Source organism: Tasmannia lanceolata, unplaced genomic scaffold (assembly GCF_043159265.1).
Source record: "Tasmannia lanceolata isolate RefF3 unplaced genomic scaffold, GAP_Taslan_0.1 ptg000015l, whole genome shotgun sequence".
NCBI lineage: Eukaryota > Viridiplantae > Streptophyta > Magnoliopsida > Canellales > Winteraceae > Tasmannia > Tasmannia lanceolata.
This window is the reverse complement of record NW_027518692.1, coordinates 31341647-31362194: the sequence shown is the minus strand read 5'-3', so window position 1 is coordinate 31362194 and position 20548 is coordinate 31341647. Positions and strand designations below refer to the sequence as shown.

At 37.8% G+C, this 20548-nt stretch overlaps 1 protein-coding gene across 1 annotated transcript in view; it reads left to right on the top strand.

Annotated features, from left to right (window-relative positions):
* Positions 1–1665: 1665 nt before the first annotated feature.
* Positions 1666–20548, top strand: part of IYO (RPAP1-like, carboxy-terminal protein) — a 40596-nt gene continuing 21713 nt past the window's right edge. The window contains exons 1-6 of the mRNA XM_077354901.1: positions 1666–1996; positions 4044–5049; positions 9547–9653; positions 13189–13376; positions 19252–19357; positions 19520–19780. Coding sequence (XP_077211016.1) covers positions 1772–1996; positions 4044–5049; positions 9547–9653; positions 13189–13376; positions 19252–19357; positions 19520–19780 — 1893 coding nt within the window. The 5' untranslated portion in view covers positions 1666–1771. The remainder of the gene's footprint in view (positions 1997–4043; positions 5050–9546; positions 9654–13188; positions 13377–19251; positions 19358–19519; positions 19781–20548) is intronic.

Below are 20548 nucleotides of genomic sequence, written 5' to 3'. Positions count from 1 at the left end.
CCAAGCTGTATTGGGGTGGAGTAACAATAATTGGGGGTGTGAGAGCATACCTGGCTCTGAGTGTGGGGGTCTTATTTATAGAGGTGGAGTCCTAGGTAGTTTCGGACACTTGCCTATGTGGGAGTCTTTCCTTGTCGGTCCACTTCCCCATGGAATTGGCTTATGTGCCTATCTCAATGAGCATTGAGTTTCCTCAAGGGAGCTGATTTCTATCTTGGGCCCCCGAACTTCCAGGAGAGTTGTCGTGCTAGGTTCGGTCTTTCCGCTGGGGCATTTTCTTGTTTATTCAGGGTTACTATCTGCGGAGATGGGAGAGACTTTCTTGCCCTAGTCACCTAAAAGGCAAGTTTGATTGCTTAATTAGAGTAGGTCCACGTGTCCAACGCTCAATGGATGGATGAATTTTACCCCTAACCGGTATAAACCTGTATTTTTCAAAAAGTGCAGTACGACCCAATCATAGGATGATCCAAAGTGTCCATTTGTTAGGCCACATCATAAATAGGTTAATAGGTTGTTCCCATAAACCATTTTTACAAGATGATCCTAATCCTCCGATCTATAGAGGGACTGCACATTATGAAAACTTCTATAGATGGGAGGGTTAAGGTCATCCTCTAGAAATAATTTTTGGGGCACAACCTATTTACACTGTGGCCCAATAAATGAACTGTTTTAGATCATCCTATGATGTGGGCCGTACTACTTTTTCAGCTCCGTTTGGTTGCCGGAATTTTTTTGGTTCTTGAGATTTCTATGGAACAACAAACTCCCTGGGAGATTGGTGGGAAAAAAAAAAAAAAAAAACTCCCTGGAAGTATCCCGGTAAAATTAATCCCATGTTTGGTTGACCGGACTATGGTGGGAAAAAAAATGCTTTGTTTGGTTGCTTGAACTGTTGGGAAGAAAAAAGCTATTCTGCAAGCTTATTTTTGGTTCTTGGGAGTATTTTTTTTTCCAGGGTAGGGTTTCGTGCGGGGTTATTTTGGTTCGTTGGATTATTTTGGGCCCAGCAACCAAACGTGGGTTTCCTACGGAAATTTCACAAAAGTCCCAAGAACCAAAAAATTTCGGCAACCAAACGGAGCGGGTGTAAGCTAGTGTAGCCCAATATTTTTCAAAAAAGTACTGTACGGCTTACACCGTAGGATGATCCAAACCATCCATTTGATGGGCCACAACATAAATAGGTTGTGCCCCAAAAGTCATCTCCATAGGAAGATCCCAACCCTCCAATCTATAGATGTTTTCATAATAAGCAGTTCCTCCATAGATCTAAGGGTTAAGGATCTTCCTATGGAAATGATTTTTAGTTCACAACCCATTTCCGTTGTGGCCCATCAATTGGTCTGTTTGGATCGTCCTATGGTGTAAGCCGTACCGCACTTTTCGAAAAAAACAGAGCACTATATAAGCTTACACTATAAAATCTCAGAAATATCATTCCCCCGAAAACCATGGTTCTAACCACGAACACCCCTTGTTTACTGTTAGGCTCCCTCGTGCAACAGGCGCTCCGCGAAATGCCTTATGCGATGGACGCTAGCAAATCCCTTCATAAAAATAATGTTAAACTTTAAAGAAGCGGTAGAGTGGGCGAATTTATCCTAGTAGGAGGTGAATTTATCAACGCCCATACATAAAGAAAACCAAACCCCCTAAGTTTTATTCTTCGTCTTTCCCCGTATACTCCTAAAAATTTTGAACAGACATAAATCCTCTTCTCTACTTCAGCACAGCAGTTTTAGATTGTTGGGTCTTCGATTACACAATGATGAAGACGGAAAACTCTGAGATTAACAAGACATCTTCTCGAAATCCTCCTTTGGCCAAGAACATGGATGCTTCAAACCTCATAGGCAGCATCGTGGAAAAAGGTTTCTCCTCCACCAAATACCAGAAAGAGCAAAACCAAAACCAAAATTCAGCCCCCTCATCTCGTCCCAAATTCACAACTCTTCCTTTTCCCGTTGCTCGCCATCGCTCTCATGGACCGGTTAGACCCCCACTCCTCGTTTACTATCTAACCCTAATTTTTAATTTTCTTTCTTTTTGTTCTCTTTTGATCGCTTATTCCCTGTTTGGATTGTAGGAATTTTCAGGAAAAGCTTGGAAAAGATTTTTTTTTTTCTAGAATTTCATGCTTTTTCATTTTTTTAGTACACTTGAAAAAAGTAAGTTGAGGGAGTAGTGTTTACTTGAGGGAGTGTTTTAGAAGTTACTGAATTTAGTATTAGGGGTGCTTTTGTAATTCTGACCAAACCCTATATAAATGGCTTAGACTTTTGATATGATTAATGAATTGAATTTTGTCTCCCATATGAAATCTCTCCTTATCTTCATTGTTTCTTAAAATTATTATTAGATTTTACAATGGGATTATATCCATTTTTGGACAGCATTTCGGTATGGGCCTTAGAACTACATTATATTTTCATTTGCTTAATTTCTGTGGCATTTGGAAGTAGACCCAAATGGCAGTTCAGATGCTATTTCGCCCTTTTCAGATTGATAGAGGTCCAAATTGGTCCCACATTGCAATCTAGGTGGAAATCCAAACACATCATTGGATCTTGTGGAGGACTACAGTACTCTGAATCTCGAAGGCACTGGTAAGAAAATGACACAATTAGGGTGGAAAGGTAGTGTACGCCATGAAATTTTGTGAGGATAATAGAGCGTAGATGGATATCGGAGAGGCTTTTTTAGACAAATGCAAGCTATAACTAGAATCTTCAAACAACCATCCAAAGTAAATTTCATTTCTTTGTATTATCTTTGCTTTGAAATGTCTAATAATTCTTGATTTTAGTTGCAATTGTCGCTTGATATTGGGTGTTAGTGACTGCAAATGCATTACATGGAGCTTCCTTAGCTAGTTAGGTCCACGATTATCAAAATGCAGCCTGTTTATGGGCCTTCTACATTCTTAGTTGTCATTTGACTCAATTCTAGATGCTAGTTAAGTGAATGTGATTATGGTGTGATATTTAATGAGATGGGTGGTTCTCTTCTAAGGCTTAGTATCATATAAAGCACAGTACCAATCAACGACATAGTCCATGATTGCATGGGATTTTTCTTCATACCAGTTTATCGAAGCTCTTATTGTGCCGATAGTTTTAAAACTCACCTGGGTCATTGTGGAGTGGACTCCCTCGAGTTGACTCCTCTTTCCCTTGGCCGCGTTTTGCGTTTTGCCCTACAGAATCAATAAAAACTCCTTTGACTCTCTCGAGTTATGACCGCGTCAACCGAGTACTCAACCGTGTTCTTGGCCACATCCGCCGTGTTCTTGGCCACATCCGCACTGAGTCGACAAGGATTTTTCTTGGCCGCATTTTGACCTGCATCTGCATTTTAAACGCTGATTGTGCCTATAAAAGTTCTTATTATTTGGATCTTTTAAACTTAGAATGTGCTCTTTCACTTTGAAATCTTGTTTATGATTCCAAAACTTCTCTTGTTCCTACGGCTGATCACCACCATATGATTCTGTCAAGACCACTATCAACTTAATCAATTTCCCATTATTTGGATCTTTCAAACTTAATAGATGCTAATATTACTTTGCTAATACATTTGAAATATCCTTTCTTTCAATCTTTGCCCACTTATTATCTGCCACTCAACAAGTTATTCAATAACTGTGTGCAATTTAGAGTTACGCGCTGATATCTGCTTATAGGCATTTTATAGGGAATGTCGGATGGGAATTGCTAGCTTTCATTTATCTTCTCTTGCTTATAAATAAGTTTGCTTGGTGGTTTATTTTCTCTCGATATGATCATAGTATAACCAATCAGCTTGTTTTTAGAAAATTGAAATATTTACCATGATGGCTTTAGCTTCTGTTTTGTTGTTTTCATTTTAAGGTCATCCAGTGGAACACCATAGTTATGGATTTTGTTGTGTGGTTGAGATGATTTATAAACATTACCATGTTCATTATACAATATGTTTTGTGTATGTATCAATCACTACAAAGAAAAATGGCAGTCTTGGTGTAGTTTTCATACTAATTATTCTGTGATCGTTTACAGCACTGGACCCCGTTAGGCAGTGAAATGAATGGTGGTGATGATGACGATGATAAAGATAAAGACAATATTGACTTTGACTCTGTAGCATCCTTTGCACATCCAATACAGAGAAAGAAGAAAAAAGATTTGGATTTTAGCAAGTGGAGAGAATTAGTTTCAAGAGACTGTTCTGATGTAACCCACGAAAAGAAAGAGGAAAACCTGGTCCTGGTTGAATGTGGGGAAGGAAAGGAAGAAAGGGGAGCAACTGAAAATGTAGGAGAGAGAACTAAGCTAGCTTTACCTAATACGGATGCATTCATCCATAAAAATCTCAATGGAGAACCGCACACGAACTCTACTCTGGATCTGAGTAAAGGAGTAGAGACTGTGCCGAGTGATTTGGAATCTTACAAATTTGAAAATAGTGAACAAGGATCTCTGTCCTTTATGAGTAACATTGATGCTGAAAACTGTGCCCTCTTGCAGACTTCCCATAAAGATGATGGGAATGCATGTCAGGATGCTGGATATAACAATTTTGAAGATAGTGAAAAAGCACCATTTCCATTTATGAGTGACATTGATGTTGAAAATCATGCCCTCATACAGAAAATGACACCTGAGGAAATTGCAGAAGCGCAGGCTGAGATAATGGAGAAAATGCAGCCTGGAATGTTAGAGATGCTAAAGAAGCGTGGACAAGACAAAATTAGGAAACAAAAAACTGTGGCAACAGAGAGGGATACAAGATGCCAGCGTGGCCCTACACACGACATAAATGACTTGCAACAAGACTCAAAAAGAGCTGCAGTGTTAGATGGAGCTGAAACTTCCCATATGGTAGAGACAACACATACAAAGCATGCTTGCAGTGGGCCCGATAATGGTGGTTGGCCATCATCAGGTGTCCGTAGTAGCAGCTCGTGGAGTGCTTGGACTGATAGAGTCGAGAAAGTCAGGGCATTAAGATTTTCTTTGGAGGGGTCTGTTTTGGAAAATGATTCTGTCCAAGTGCCTACAATTGGTAAGCAATAGTTACTTTACTATGTTGGGTCTTACTAGCTAATTAGTTGAACTTCATTTATTTAATTCATTTGCGTGCACATGTATCTCCAATCTCCTTTTTCGATATGTTTTATTCTTTCACTTATATGACTCATTTGTTTTGCATCTTATCTCCTTTATTCTGTTTGTTATGATGGTTTTAATGTTTCTTATAGTGGATATATTTTTTTGAATGGGAAAGTAATCAATTATATATATGAGAAAAAGAATGGAATATACAAGGACAACAGAGAAGGACCGACCCACAAGAGAAATAATAAGAGAAGGCAAACCAAAAAAAATAAAAAACCAAACTCTCAAGGAGGGAGCAAATCGAAAAGCTCTAGCGCCTGCCTTTCAATTCCATCCCTGGTCAGTCTATTCGCTTCAGTGTTAGCAGATCTTTTAACATGCTGAAAAGATACCTCCAACATGCCGATGTGATCCATAATCTCATCAAACCAGCGAGCAAATCTCCAGGGGAAGGATTTATTACCCTTCAGCCACCAATAACATTAAGCGAGTCACCCTCCACTATTATCTTAGATAAATCATGAGACTCAAGTGACCTAATACCCTAGAGAGCCGCTCTAACTTCTGCCTCATTAGAATAGGGAAATCCAAATGGACCATAGAATGCCCAAACCATAGCCCCGTCCTCATCCCTAAGAAGACCACCAATCCCTGATAGTTTAGTTTGAAGAAGCCATGAGGGGGTGGGCACCATTGAGGACCACCTTGCTCTATGCGGTCAGTACCAAAACAGACCTCCCTCCAACCGTGCCAAAGATCATACGCCGAGATGAATCTAAACTTGGGAAGGGACCTTGCCCAAGAAATAGTCAAAGCAATAGCAGAGATGGAAATATGATGGAGGGCACCATTTAGTTTCTTATGGTGGATATTGGTCTTTAGTTGTCTGAAGAGAGAATTTAATCATTGGATGTTGAGTCCTGTCATAATGCCTCATCTTTAATTGAAAATTATTTTCTCTTGGTGTGGAATATTCTTCACTCAACTCAACTCAACGAAGCCTTTTTCCCAAACTAGTTGGGGAGTGAAGAATATTCTATGAAAAAGTGAATATTCTTCACTGGATACGAATACGTGGCACTATATGTGCATCCATGATGTATTCGCCTCTTAGCATAGACACTCAAAATCTTCTACTGTATCTCTTAGGATCCGTTTGGATACGCAGATTTTATAATCTTGGATTTCCTCAAAATCCTAGATGGGAGACAAGAGAAAAAGGAGACTGTTCGTCGTTTCTAATTTCTCGCCCTTCTTTTCGTCAAGCGAGAGAGTAGGAGATCGTCCCCTGTTTCCAGGTTTTAGAAATCTCAGGATGGGGGGAGAGATTTCTAAAACCTGGATTTCTTACTTAAACCCTTCATATGCAGCCTACTTCCTCCACATATGCAGCCTACTTCCATTGTAAAATCCAGAATTTTGCACAGCTTTCAAACTAAAAACCGGATTCTAAAATCCACTTATCCAAACAGCCCCTTAAGGTTGGCAGTTGGAACATATTTCCAAAGTGCCCAAATATACCCAAATGGAAAACTGTAGGAATATCCTTATACATCACTATTTACCAAATGTATGTCTAGATCATAGGTCAAATATCCTAAACTTTACTTTCATTTGCTGAAATTAAAGAATTGTTAGTGATGTTCCAAAATGTTTACGAAAGTTTCTGTAGAGTATTGCAATATACTTATTTGGTTACCCTGAGCCAAGAGAGCACAAAAATCATCCTAGAGCATTCTATTTTCCTTTTTCTTTTTTAAAATTCTCAAATGTGCCTCTTCAGGATGTGAATTTATCCCAAGGACATAGACTGTCTAATCCTACTATCGCAAATTTTGATAGTCTAGTTTGGAAATTTTGAAGCCCTTTGGGAATCAGTATTGACATCAAAACAGTAGGAGCATCTTGCTTTTGTGCTGTAAAGTGTGCTTTTCCAATTTTTTCTCTTTTTCTCCTGTTTCGACCATTTCGCTTGAAACAAATAAAATGTCTTGTTGAAATCATTGTTTTAAAACTCCCCCTCATTATTGTGGACTCCCCCGAGTCAGCACCCTTTTACCTTGGCCGCGTTCTGCATTTTGCCACCGCATTTTGCTCCACAGAATCAATAAAAACTCATTTGAGTCTCCCGAATTATGACCAAGTCAACGGAGTACTCAGCCACATCAACCAAATACTTGACCGCGCCGTGCCGAGTTGACTAGGATTTTTTTCGGCCATGTTCTGCACCGCATCTGCATTTTGAAACAGTGGTTGAAATCATGCATGCTTCTCATATTTCGACCGAACATTAACAAAATCCCAAAATTTCGAGTGAAATCTGGTATTAAAACGATTCATAGTGGATCTCATTTCGGTAGAACCCTAAATCGAAAAATTTCGGCCGAAATTTAAAACCATGGCTGAACTTTAGTTACAACGAAATGTTTCGGCCGAAATTTAAAACCATGGCTGAACTTTAGTTACAACTAAACTATAAACCAGACCTATGTTGGTCCAACTAATGGCCTATCTTTGACCAACTTGAATAGGCTCGGATTGTTACGATATAAAGAAGTCCATCTCTTGTGATAGACGAACACACCTCCAAGTGACTCAGAAAGTGATACAGGGATACATGAAAACTGTATCTAGAGTTGCATTGAGTTTAGTGGAGCATTTGGCTTTTGTAGGTACAGCTAATCTCTCTCCAAATAGGTGCGAAACATTAAAGGAGAGTGGTCACCCAAGCAAAATCAACCCTAGGAGTTTTCAGTACCTTTGGGGTTTCCAAATAAAGAAGGTAAAGAGTCTATTTTTGTACAACTAATGTCTTTAGAGTTGGACAATTGAGCTATGTCAGAGCAAACTCTTTAATAGTGGGTATGGACCTGCTTAAAACAATGGTGCAGAAGTCGCCAAGTGACTCCAATAATTTAGTGGTTGAGGCACCGTTGGAGACTTTGAAGCTATGTCCATTGTGAACTCAGAGTAATTTAGTTGTTACATCCAGGGAGGGAGAATGCAACTCTCTAGATAGAGGTGTGTTCGTCCAACATAAGAGATGAACTTCTATGTACCGTAACAATCCAAGCCCATTCAGGTGGGTCAAAGCCGACCAACATATGTCTGGCTTATAGTTTAGCTCCCACAAGAGTTAAGTGTGTCTGTCCATCTAAAGAGGGTTTAAGTTCTCGTATATGATAGTGGATTTGGGCCCAAATTGGAGGTCGTCCTCAGAACAGAAAGTAAATATTTTGCCAACTCGCTTGAATTGAGGGGAGGACCTTTCAAGATTATGAGATTGGCGACCAAAACCTGCCCATGGAGGTGCAAGTAAGAGAGCTTCTGAAAGAAGTCTTGGACCCCACTTAGACTATTACAAAGAGGGATGTAGTTAAATCTCTTGTGACTTTGGTACTTCTTGAATGCTGATAGAACTTCCTAAAGAGATCCAAGTCCTGACTTCTCAGGTGTAACCCTTAACATCTATCCATTTGGAAGCTATCTAGTGCTTTTCACAGTGAAAGAAAAGTGGGTCAACCCAATTGTCATTTTGGAATTTCTTTACGAAAGGACAAACACTTTAGCTCTCTACAGTATGGATCACATTGATGCTCAACAGAAATCACATTCCCGAAATGGGGGCTTTGATAGATGAACGCAGGTGCTCTTGGAAGGGCGTATAATACATTAGTTCATAGAAATTGGTTACCAATGGAATGGATTCCGTCCACATGGGTGAAACTATGTAATATTCACTGATTCAATTAAATTAAACTTCCATGCGTACAATTCTCTAGCCCACATCATTATAAAAAAAACCTCTAACCCAATGTGCATTTTTTGTTGTTGATTATTCTCTAGCCTAATGTGCATTCTTTGTTGTTGATTACTGTTAGATAGTTGATTTCTACTTCCTCTTTGGAGAGAAATAGCTGCTGCTAGCTTTGCTTGACAAGATTTGGAGAGGAAAATAGGGTAAAGTTGTTGTTTTTGGTGCCCTATGTTTCGTCATCCTGTGGAATGTCCTGGATTTATTTGGTATACAAAATTGTATGCTTTTCGTTTACTTACATTTTCCATTTCATCTTTTGTTGCGCTTTTCATGGAAGAAAGTGAGGAACACTTTGTTTTTTTTTCCCTTCTAATTTTGAATGGCAGTGAGGAACACTTTCTCATCATGTATTTTCCATACTAACCTTCTTGACGGTTGTGTCTCCACTTTGTTGCACCTATAACTATATCCATTTTATTGTCATGCTTCTTTTTTCACTCTTGCTAGTAGTAATACATTTTCAAGATTGTATTGGTGTTTGGTTGAGATGGAGTAATTCTGAATTTCTTACTTCCCATCATAATGATTGTTTGTTCTATATATTTTATTTGGTTTGAAGTCTGTTAGTCAAAATTGTTTGGTTACTTCAATATAATGAGTCTTAATTCTTACATTTTTCATTTGTAGGCGATCATGCGGAGAACGTAACTGAACGGGACTTCTTGCGAACTGAGGGGGATCCTGGGGGTGCAGGATACACATTCAAAGAGGCAATAACACTTATTAGAAGCATGGTCGGTTCCCGTGCCTATTTTTTTGCTTATTGTGGTAGTTTTGTGGGCTGTTGTGGCTGAAAATCTAGTTGGACATGCACCTTGCCGCCTACATTGTCTTGCCATGTGTGTGTGTGCGTTTGTTGGACATGCTCCTTACCGCCTACATTGTCATGCCATGTAACATAATGTGTGTGTGTACTGTGTGTGGATCTAAACATGCAAATGGTTATAGTCTTTGATAGGATAAGTTGGTTCTTTTTTTGTCTCATGATTTTCGAATGAACATTAAATAACATAATGAATTTAGGCTCTCAAATGATATTTTGAGTGCTAAAAAACTCTTGTATGTGTTATGTGCCCTTCAATAAGGGTATTTTTGTCCTTTTGTCCTTTGTTGAACTTTTAATAGTCCATCCACAAGAACTTTGTATGAAAGCAAAGGGAGGAAGAATATAGAAGAGGGAAAAGATATAGAGAGGAGAGAACTCATTGGAGATGTGGAGATTCTAACTCCAACCTTCCACTATTATGTCTACGGCTGCATCCTCTGTCTTACCGTGGTTGCTAGCACAGTTAGCCGGTGCTTATTCCCCAGATGCCCTCATTGTTTCTTCTCTAGGAAAAGAAGTTCACGACTTGTGCGCCTTCTACCTCCACGCGGCATTGCTCCGTCAGGGGAAAATTCCCCACTGCCGCTTCCCAGAGGAGTTATGGGATGTGTGTCAATCCTAGTGTGGTTGATCATCCTCTCGGATCACCTTGGTAATCTATTGCCTCACCAACTAGCTAATCAGACGCGAGCCCCTTGGGCGGATTCCTCCTTTTGCTCCTCTACCTACGGGGTATTAACAGTCATTTCCAGTTGTTGTTTCCCTCCGAAGGGCAGGTTCTGAAGTTCATTAATTACATAAAACACTATTAAGTAGCTAGTAAATGACAAGTCTCATCCTACTATCTTAAAGAACTTTAAATTTAATTGGATCTTTACAAAACACCACCTACTAACTCAAACGGCATGGGTATTTGACTAAGAAAAGGAGAAAATTACCCTTAGTTTCTTGATAAGGCTATCGATGTAAAACCTATCGGCAGAAAAATATGAATTTTATACTCACGTTATGAAGACCAAAACATAAACTATTCTGCTTCGTTTTGTTTCTCTCTTATTTCTCCCTCCCCTTTGCAACTAAATCGACACGAAGTCGAAGACGAAAGAGTAGAAGGAGAGGAAGAAGAAAAAGAAGAAGAAGAAAAATAGAGAAACTACAATTTATACCTATTTTAGTTGGAATTTTTAACTTTTTTTCCTTAATTTTTTTTGTTTCCCCTTGTCTAATTTTTTTTTATTTCCCCCTTCTTGTCCAAAATGTAGGGTTTTTTTTGTTTTTTTTTTTTTAACCTTTTTACTAGTTTTCTTCTTAGATTATTTTCTATTTTAGGATTTATAAAAAATATAGATTGTTTTCTATTTCCCCCATTTTTTTTTCTATTTGTTCTCCTTCCTCTTGTTCTTGCATGAATTTTAGGATTTTTTCTTTTATTTTTATTTTTCCCTTTTTCTTCCTCTTCTACTTCTTGAACGAATTTTAGTGCCTTTCTCCGGTGTTTCAAAACGCGGATGCAGCGCGGAACGTGGCCAAAGAAAATCCTAGTTGACTCGGCATGGCGCGGTCGAGCATTTGGTTGACGTGGCCGAGTACTCGGTTGACGCAGTCATAATTTGGGAGAGCCAAAGGAGTTTTTGTTGATTTTGTGGGGCAAAACGTGGAACACGACCAAGGTAAAAGGGATTCGACTTGAGGGAGTCCACGATAACACGAGGGAGTTTTAAAACTATGCCTTTTCTACTCTCTATATTCTATTTTTCCCATTTTCATAAAAATTTAGGGTTTGAACCTATGGACCTAAAAACTGAGTTTTTAATCCCTATCCTGTAAATCCCTATCAGAGTAGAAATCTAACGGCATAAAAACCTGAGTTTTTAACCTATCGGCGTAATTTTTTTTAATTTTTATCATATCACAGCGTAAATAACTTAATTTTTAATCCCTATCGGCGTAAATCCCTTTCAGTAAAAATCTAACAACATAAGAATATTAGTTTTTAAACTATCCGCATACAAATCCAAGTTTTTAGTCCTATTGGAGTAAAAAATTAGTGGCATAAATTCCCATCGACATAAATATTTAAGTTTTTAACCTATTGATGTAAAAATCTTAGTTTTTAATTCCTACTAGAGTAAAAGTCTGTTGAAATAAATCCTCATTAAGGGTGGCCCAGTGCACGAGGCTCCAGCCATTGCGGGGTCTGGGGAGGGCTAGATGTACGCAGCCTTACCCCTGCTTTGCAGAGAGGCTGTTTCCGTAACTCATTGGCATAAAATTTGAGCTTTTAACTATGTGTGTAAAAAATCAGATTTTAAAGGCAATATATTAAAAGTTCAAATTTTTACACCTATAGGGATTTACGATGCTAGATTTTTTACTCTAGATTTAAAACTCGGTTTTATGCAATTGGTTAAAAACTTTGGTTGGGCTGCGCTTCTTGGAGGTAGGGTTTTTTATTGTGCAATGAAGATGATTGGAGGTAGGATGTTCAAAAGATAGTCATGAAGAAAAAGATTGTAAAGCGGAGAAAGCTAGGATTGTTTCAAAAAAGGAAAGGAAAGCGGATGAGGAAAGTAGATCTAGTGTTTTGAGAGAGTTGAAAAATAATGGATTCAAGGGATGCCTTTTTATAGATCAATGCTTGGATCTTGTCGGCTTTGATGCCATTCAAAAACTGGTTCAATCCTGTAGCAGCAGTGGTCTACTTGTAAAAGAGAAGGTAAAGGAAATGAAAGGAGAAGACAGGTCGTGCACGTGTTTGTGTGGGGGTGGGAAGGGAAGTGAGATAGCATATATACATATGATAGAACTGAAATACCCTTAAGTGAAGAGCACACTGCATGTACAACTCTACAATTTTTGCATCATTGATAACAATGCTCCATCTTGAGGGGTGTTGAGAATGTACAAAATTGTTTGTATTTTCACGATGTTTGGCATTTATCTCTGTAGACAATAGATGTGGACTTTCTTTCTTGTTTTTCCACCATTCAATATGAAGTGATTGGCTTATTTTTTTCATACTTGTGCTGTGGATCTCATTCCACTTTTCATAATCAGCATCAGCTATCATAATCAACCCCATTTATCTAACATGGCGTTTTTTTACTCTCAATCCTCTTTAATCCCATGACACCTTTCTTCTTAAATTGCCTTTCTTATACACACCGACACCACAATTTGCCTGATCATTTCCACTCAACAGGAAAACCTTAATTTTTTTCTAGCTTCTTAACAATTGAAGTCAGAATCCTGTATGGTATATTGTAAGACTAGACATACTGAACTCAACTACGGTAATCCTTCTGGTAAACAACAATTATATACCTTGAGGCAGATACTTGTATCACTTCTGTAGTATTCTTTTTCATTGTCTTTTGTTTTTATCAACTTTTTTTTTTTTCTGATATTTTATTTTCTAACCTGTTTCTATATTTATATTTCAGATTCCAGGACAACGAGCCCTAGCACTACAGCTCCTTGCCTCTGTGCTTCATAAATCTTTGTGCAACTTGCAACAAAGTAAATTTGCGGGTAATATGGGGAATGTCAATCACGGTGACAAGTTTGTAGACTGGCAGGCTGTTTGGGCTTTTGCCCTAGGTCCAGAAGCCGAGCTTGTTTTGTCGCTAAGGTGGATTTCAAGCAACTGTTTGTTTTGTTTACTATAGCTTGCTGGACTGGTATAGTTTTTGGAATATTTGTTTTCTTTTCAACTTTGAACTGGGTTTTACATTTTTCCATTAAGCTATGGAATTTGTTTAATACATTTGTTGACTCATATTTTTGAGAGATTCATTCATTCTTATCTTTGCCATGCACAATATTCTTCTTTTCCTTAATTTTTTCTAATTCTAATTGACATTGTTGGAACGGCGGGTTGAGGAACCCTTGATTTGCATAACCTAAGCCTTAACTAGTTTTGTTATGTCTATGTTCTATGATTGCTAGTTTTGGTGGTGGCAAAACTGTAAGATGGTTGGTTAATGTGGAATACAAGTAAGTACACCTCTTAACAGTACCCTTCACATGGAAGACTCTTAACTGTTACCAATTTAAGTAACCTGGTATTGTGAATCAAAACACCTAATGCTAAGTGGCCAGATACGAGATAAGTAGGATATCCTATTCTGTTTGCTAACCACTGCCGTTGGCTTTAAAAATCTAGTATATTAACCTTTATGGAGTTTAACTCACAACCTGGTGTTAGAGCAAGAAGTTCCATAGGGCTGCTTGATGGAGATCGACGTCCCTTGTGAGTTTATTCTCGGTAGGGCCGCCCTAGGGGAGCCACGTAGAGATCTTTTTATTGTTATTTTATTGTCTTAGGTATATTTTGGGGTATATTTGATGTTATTAGGGCTATTTTAGTCTTTATAGATTTTAGGGTAGTTTAGTCTTTTAGGGACTCTTAATTTAGTAACTTTGTTTAATTTAGGACTCTTGATTGCCTATTTATTTATAGGCTAAGTTACAGCTTATTAGGAACATTTTGATGTTTAATTGAATTGAATTAAGCTTTGAGTGCTTGTTCTCCTCCCCCTAAGTTCTTCTCTTCTTCTTCTAATTCTTCTTTTCTTATTCTTCTTTCTTCTTCAATTTCTCTTCTCAGCCTACATCACTGCTGCTCCTTTTTATTCGAGTTTTGAACATCTAGGTTGCATCATAGGGCCTTACAAATAACGTAAACAGTTGTACAACTACACCTTTGGGCCGATGAACCCTAGACTACATCACACATATTATGTTATTTATGTGTAATTTTTTGTGATTGTCTGAAGTTGATTTGCTGATTTTTTGTTGAGGTTTCTCCAAAAAACCAAGAAAAAATGTTGTTTTTTTGGTGCAGGGCTTCCCAAGTTTCTCCAGGGAGATTTTTGGGGAAGCTTGTTTTGAATGATAGCCAATTTCATTAAAATAAAGACCGAGATGGTCAAAATACATAATAAGTACAATGGAAGAGCAAGAGATAGTGGAAACAATAAGAGACAGGTAGAGATTTTTGGGGAAGCTATTTACAGTTTTTTTTTAATCGCGCATGTGTGTGATGAATCTTTCTCCAAAACTGGTCCTTGATTCCAAGATTTCTTGTCCCTAAAATTTATGCCTCCATTTTTTATGTAAAAAAAATTCTGTATTTGATTTTGCCACAAATTGAGGTGATTGGCCAGGAAGAATATTTTAAAATGTTATAGGTGGACTGTTTGAAGGTATTCTAAGGTCTAAGAACATGTCGAGTGTTGGTGTTCTGAAGCCACTTCCCAGGTGTCTGGATCTCCAGGTAATTCTCCTATGGCTAGAAGCTATGGTAATCATATGCATGTTTAGGTTAACACGGTAAATTTTGATGGTTCAAATTTACATTGAATGTTCCCAATCTACCAATATGTGAATTGATTGTAGAGGGAAGCTCGAACACATGACTGACTAGGTGAAGCAACTACATGAAGATGACTCACTATATGACAAGTGGGAATGCGGGAACTTATTGGTGATGTCGTTGGTGACCAGTTCTATGCAGACACATCTTAATAGAGCATATTTGTTCTTAAATAACGCACAAAAGATTTGGTACAAGTTAGCACAACCTTTTTTTCCATTTGAGATAGATCATATATGAGACAAGATATCACACTTCTGTGGCTGTGATAAAAGTCTATCCACATATTAATCCTTATTTCAGTCTTTCGTATAGATCATTGTCCGATTTTGGAATTAGGTACTTGAAAACATGGGGGCTGGTATCAAAAAACAGGTAGAAGAGGTAATATATTCAATTTTTTGGCAGGCCTAAATGCAGAATATGAGATTGGAAGGATGCAGATTTTGGCGAGACATACTCTTCTCTTCTCTTGATGGTGTCTTGGCCGTTGGCCCTGAGCAAGGAATGTCAGAAGAAAGCTATGCACCCAACTCTCGCTCATGACCATTCGATGAAAAGATACACTACAGTGATCATAGTGGGATGACTCGACATACTAGGGAGACTTATTGGGAGTTGCATGGAAGGCCTCTGAGGTTCAATAGTGTTAAAGTATAAAAGATTGAATAATGCGTTCTCCAACAGCTTAAGCTTTTGGAGAAATTGGTTGTTTCACAAATAGTAATAATTAAAGAGGAAAATTAGTCCAGCCAAAGGTCATTACAACAACCTCATGGTCGACAGTGTACCACCTTCAGGATATCCCGTCACTGCTCCCAACTCATCTGCCGTATTGCCTTCATCAGACAATTTCACTACATCATAGTTGGAGAAACTTCATTGCTTGCTGAATTAGTTGGAAGGATCTATAATCACTTCTGCTTTTGCTCAGTCAGATTTTCCTTCTACTAACAATGTGTCTCTTGGACCACGTGACCGATACCTCGAATCGTTTCTCTTTACATAAATTTATTTTCAGCTCTTGACCAAGGTTTTAAATGTCTGTTTAGGTGTCGGTTTCGGCCGTCACCAAAACCGAATTCGGTTTCAGTCGAAATCATGTAAAACTTTGACAAAAATTTCGGTTTTGCTAAAAATTCCACCGAAATTTTATACATTTCGGTGGAAATTCTGGCAATTTCAGTAGAAATTTTGTAAACAAGGGTGAAAACGGGCAAATCTTGTAAAAATCCGATTCAATGTACTTTCGGTTTCAGTCCAAACCGAAACCGAAATATTTTGGCCGAAGTTTAAAACTCATGACAAGGTGCATATTGCTATGGTTCCTTATCCACTGTCTTAGGAAAAGGAGACATTAGGATTAGTGATCACTTGTCTCTTTCCTCGGTTCTTAATGTTCCCGATTTAACTAATAATTTGTTGGCCGCTAGTTGTTTAAGAAAAAAATGAATTGTAGTATAACCTGTTTCATACGAATTGGAAACAAAGGAGAAGATTAGCAGTGGTTGTGGTCTCTATCTCTTGGATGCAGGTTCTTCATTAACACTTCATTCAAGTAGCATTGGTACTTTGGTAGTAATTCTTGTTCCGAACATATTAGGTTGTAGCACATCCAGTTAGGTTATCTTTCATTCGCATCTTTGAAATCATTATTTCCTCAATTGTTTGAGCCAACTGATTTGGATAGTCTTCAATGTGAAAATTGTCGACTGTCAAAGCGTTGTAGAACCTCTTTTTCTTTGAGTATTACTAAAAGTTTTCCTTTTGTTATTGTTCATTCTGATGTGTGGCTCTCCACCCTGATTACATTTATGGAATCGGTATCATTGCTTTATTAGGTTTGTGGATAATTTTTCAAGCAGTACTTGGTTGCATCTAATGAAGACGAACGATTAAGTATTGAGAATTGTTAAACTATTCAATGAGATGTTTCATTGAAAAGAAGAATTTTTTTTTAGATCTGATATCGAAAAGTAGTCCCCTGAAGGGGCGAAATTACCTTAAAGAGAATGAGATAGTCCATCAAAGTAAGTAGTGTTTATGGAGTGACAGAAAGAAAAATAGACATTTACTAGAGTTGACATGGGGGCTGCTAATGACCATGAGAGTTCCCAAACAGTTTTGGAAAGATGCAATACTAAAAAAAACATTCTTGATAAATTGTTTGCCGTCTAGAGTTCTTCATTTGGAATTGCTTTTCCAAATTTAGTGTACAAATGAGTTTGTTTTTTCATTCATCATGTTTTTTAAGCCTTTGCTTTATCCATATTCTGCGTCTAAATCATACAAAATTGGATCCTAAGACTTTTCGGGTTATCTTCCTGGGATATTCCCCTACACAGAAAGGTTATGAGTGTTTGACTGTATCTCAGGGAGACATTTTGTCTCCATGGATGTTACTTTCTTTGAGGTTATTGTTTATTTTTCCTCCTTAGGTGCCTCAAGTTAGCGGAACACGAATGTAAGTGAAGAGAGATACCTTTTTCTTGTTCATCCTCCTGTTCTTGTTCCTAATTCCCCTACTATTGCTTTACTGAAAGAGGTCTGTGGCAAGGAGTTAAGTATATTCTGAGAGACGGAAGGCCATTGAGGATCTCCTTGATAAATTGAATACTCTCGAAGTTTTTTTTGGTAATGTTTTTGAGCCCACTACTTTTTCTATTCATATTGCTTCTTCTATTTCCGCTATTTCTCATGTTTCTTCTAGTGATTCTGACCTTCGCATTGCTTCACGCAAGGGGAAGCATATGCATACTCGTCCTTCTATTTCTATCTTTGTCGTTTCTAATGCACTTTCTCCTTCATTTCTTGCTTTTGTTTCTTTTTTCTTCTGTGTATTCGTTCCATATTTGAAGAGGCTAGTTTCGATCCAAAGTGGCGAGAGGCAATGTCAGAAGAAATGAAGGCTTTGGTGAAAAATGATACTTGGGAGCCGTTAGATTTACCAAAAGGAAAGAAACTTATTGGCTGTATGTGGGTCTTTAGGGTCCTTACTATAAAGCAGTGGGTGGATAGCCCAATCGAAAGGTACACTACCAACTTTGTGGCAAAGGGTTACACAGACGTATGGAAAAGATTGCTAGGAAACCTTTGCTCTTGTAGCAAAGATTAATTCTATACGGGTCAATTTTTCATTAGTTGCACATTTCTCGTGGCCGTTGTACCAGCTAGGCATCAAGAATGTATTCTAGAATGGATAACTTCAAGAAGAAGTCTCTATGATGCTCCTCTATGATTCAATGTTCCTAATAGTGAAGGAAAGGTATGCAGGTTAAAAAATCGATGATTATCCTTTTCAAGTTGGGCATGATCAATATCCATGCTTAAGCTTGAAGGTAAGTGTTGATATATTTCCCATTATATATTAGGACCGTCACGTGTGACGTGTCATTAACTCATGAACAATGACGTAAATAGTCGTGTGAATAGTGAAAATGTAAACCCATATTTGTATTGTTTGTCACTTTGTCCTTATATATAATAAACACAAGGGGTAGTAGTTTTACTTTCAAAGCCATAAACTCTCTTCCGCTCCTCTCCTCCTTGCTTCAGTTCTCTTTCCTTCTCTCTTGATTTATTTACGGGGTTAAATCGCAACATTTCAAAATGTTATAATCTTGGATTTAGAGATCTCATTGCGGCTATTAATTTCAGAATTTTGTGCCAAAGACTACAGAAAATTTTCTAGAAATGTATTAATGCTCATTTCTACTTTAAAAAAACTCGAGTATAATCATGTGATAAAGCCTATATGATATATCCACCTAAGATTAAATGCACAAGTTTTTAATTTTCTGTCCCAGTTGACCCCTGATTTAATCCTTTCTAATGTGGAGATTTGATTCAAGCTCCCCTCTTCCTAAGTGCTATGATTGGAACTTGACACTATGATATCACTCAAGATTACATACAATGAGAGTATCAAAGCCAAATCACTTTCTTTGTAGTGCAAAAGCCCATAAGAAATTAAGATAGAAAAAGTCCGTAACCCTTGACATTCTCTTTTTCCAATCTTTTGTATGTGTGTGTGTGGCTCTCTGTAGTTTTATTTAGTCATTTAAGCTGTACTGTGTGTGTGTGTGTGGCTCTCTGTAGTTTTATTTAGTCATTTAAGCTGTACTGACAGGATATCTTTGGACGATAACCACATCTCTGTGGTTTTGGCTGGTCTGAAAGTTATTCAGTGCTTACTGAGCTGTGACATGAACGAGGATTTCTTCAACTTGTCGGAGGTAGCATTGAAATTCTTGTGATTATTTTGATTCCAATATATCAGTTTTATTGGTCTTAATGAGTTCTTTGGTTATTTATTTATTGAAAAAGTTGGAAACTATTAGGAGTTGAAGGTTTTCATTTTATTCTTTGTCTACTCATTGCACAACTTTTGTTTCCAGAAATTAATAACTTTTGAAAAGGATATCTACACCGCTCCTGTATTTCGAAGTAGACCGGAGATTGGTGTTGGGTTCCTTGGTGGTGGATTTTGGAAGTACAGTACAAAACCTTTAAACATTATCCCTTTTGGTGATGAGAAAGCGAAAAGAGAGGATGAAGGAAAACATACTATTCAGGATGATGTTTTTGTGGCTGGTCAAGATGTTGCCGCGGGTCTAGTTAGGATGGGAATACTTCCAAGAATATGCTACCTTTTGGAGGTGACCACACTATGCCTATATCTCTCTCTTTTTATTTGTTGTTGAAATAATGCCATTTTTTTGCTTTTATCATTTATTTCCATTCTGAATATTATTGTATATTATTGGGAATACTTTGTCCAGTTGTTTGTTGTTTGCGGCTATTAGAAACTTACCGACTTCTCCAAAAGCTTAAGCTGTTGGAGAAGGGCAGTATTTAATCTTTTATACTTTAACACTCCCCCTCACGTGTGGCCCACCTGGCAAACACATGGCACATGTGGTTCCACCTTGTGCCGACCATTGCTTGTGGATTTTTTTTTGACCTCGGGGAGGTTTGAACTCGAGACCTTGGGCTCTAATACCATATTACCGACTTCTCCAAAAGCTTAAGCTGTTGGAGAAGGGCAGTATTTAATCTTTTATACTTTAACAGCGGCACTACTATTTTTTCAAAGATTACAGTTTATTTAACTTTGCATGTTTCTTGTGTATATTTATCAGTATTCTGTGATTATTTAATGTTCTTTTTTTTAGTCCAAGAGGCTATTACATAATTTTGTTCAGTTACACAAGCCTGACAGCAATAGGACTGTAGACTGAGCCTTCCCTCTTAGGGAAGCAAGTTTTAAAATTTTGGTTTCGGATATGTCCAAAACCGAAATTTTGTAAAAACAAAAAAGCAAATTTCATTACTGTGCCAAAATTTCGGAATTTTTTTAAAAAAATTAAATTTTCCTGAAATTTGGGATTCTGGCTGAAATTTCAGATTTAGGTGTCGATCCCAAC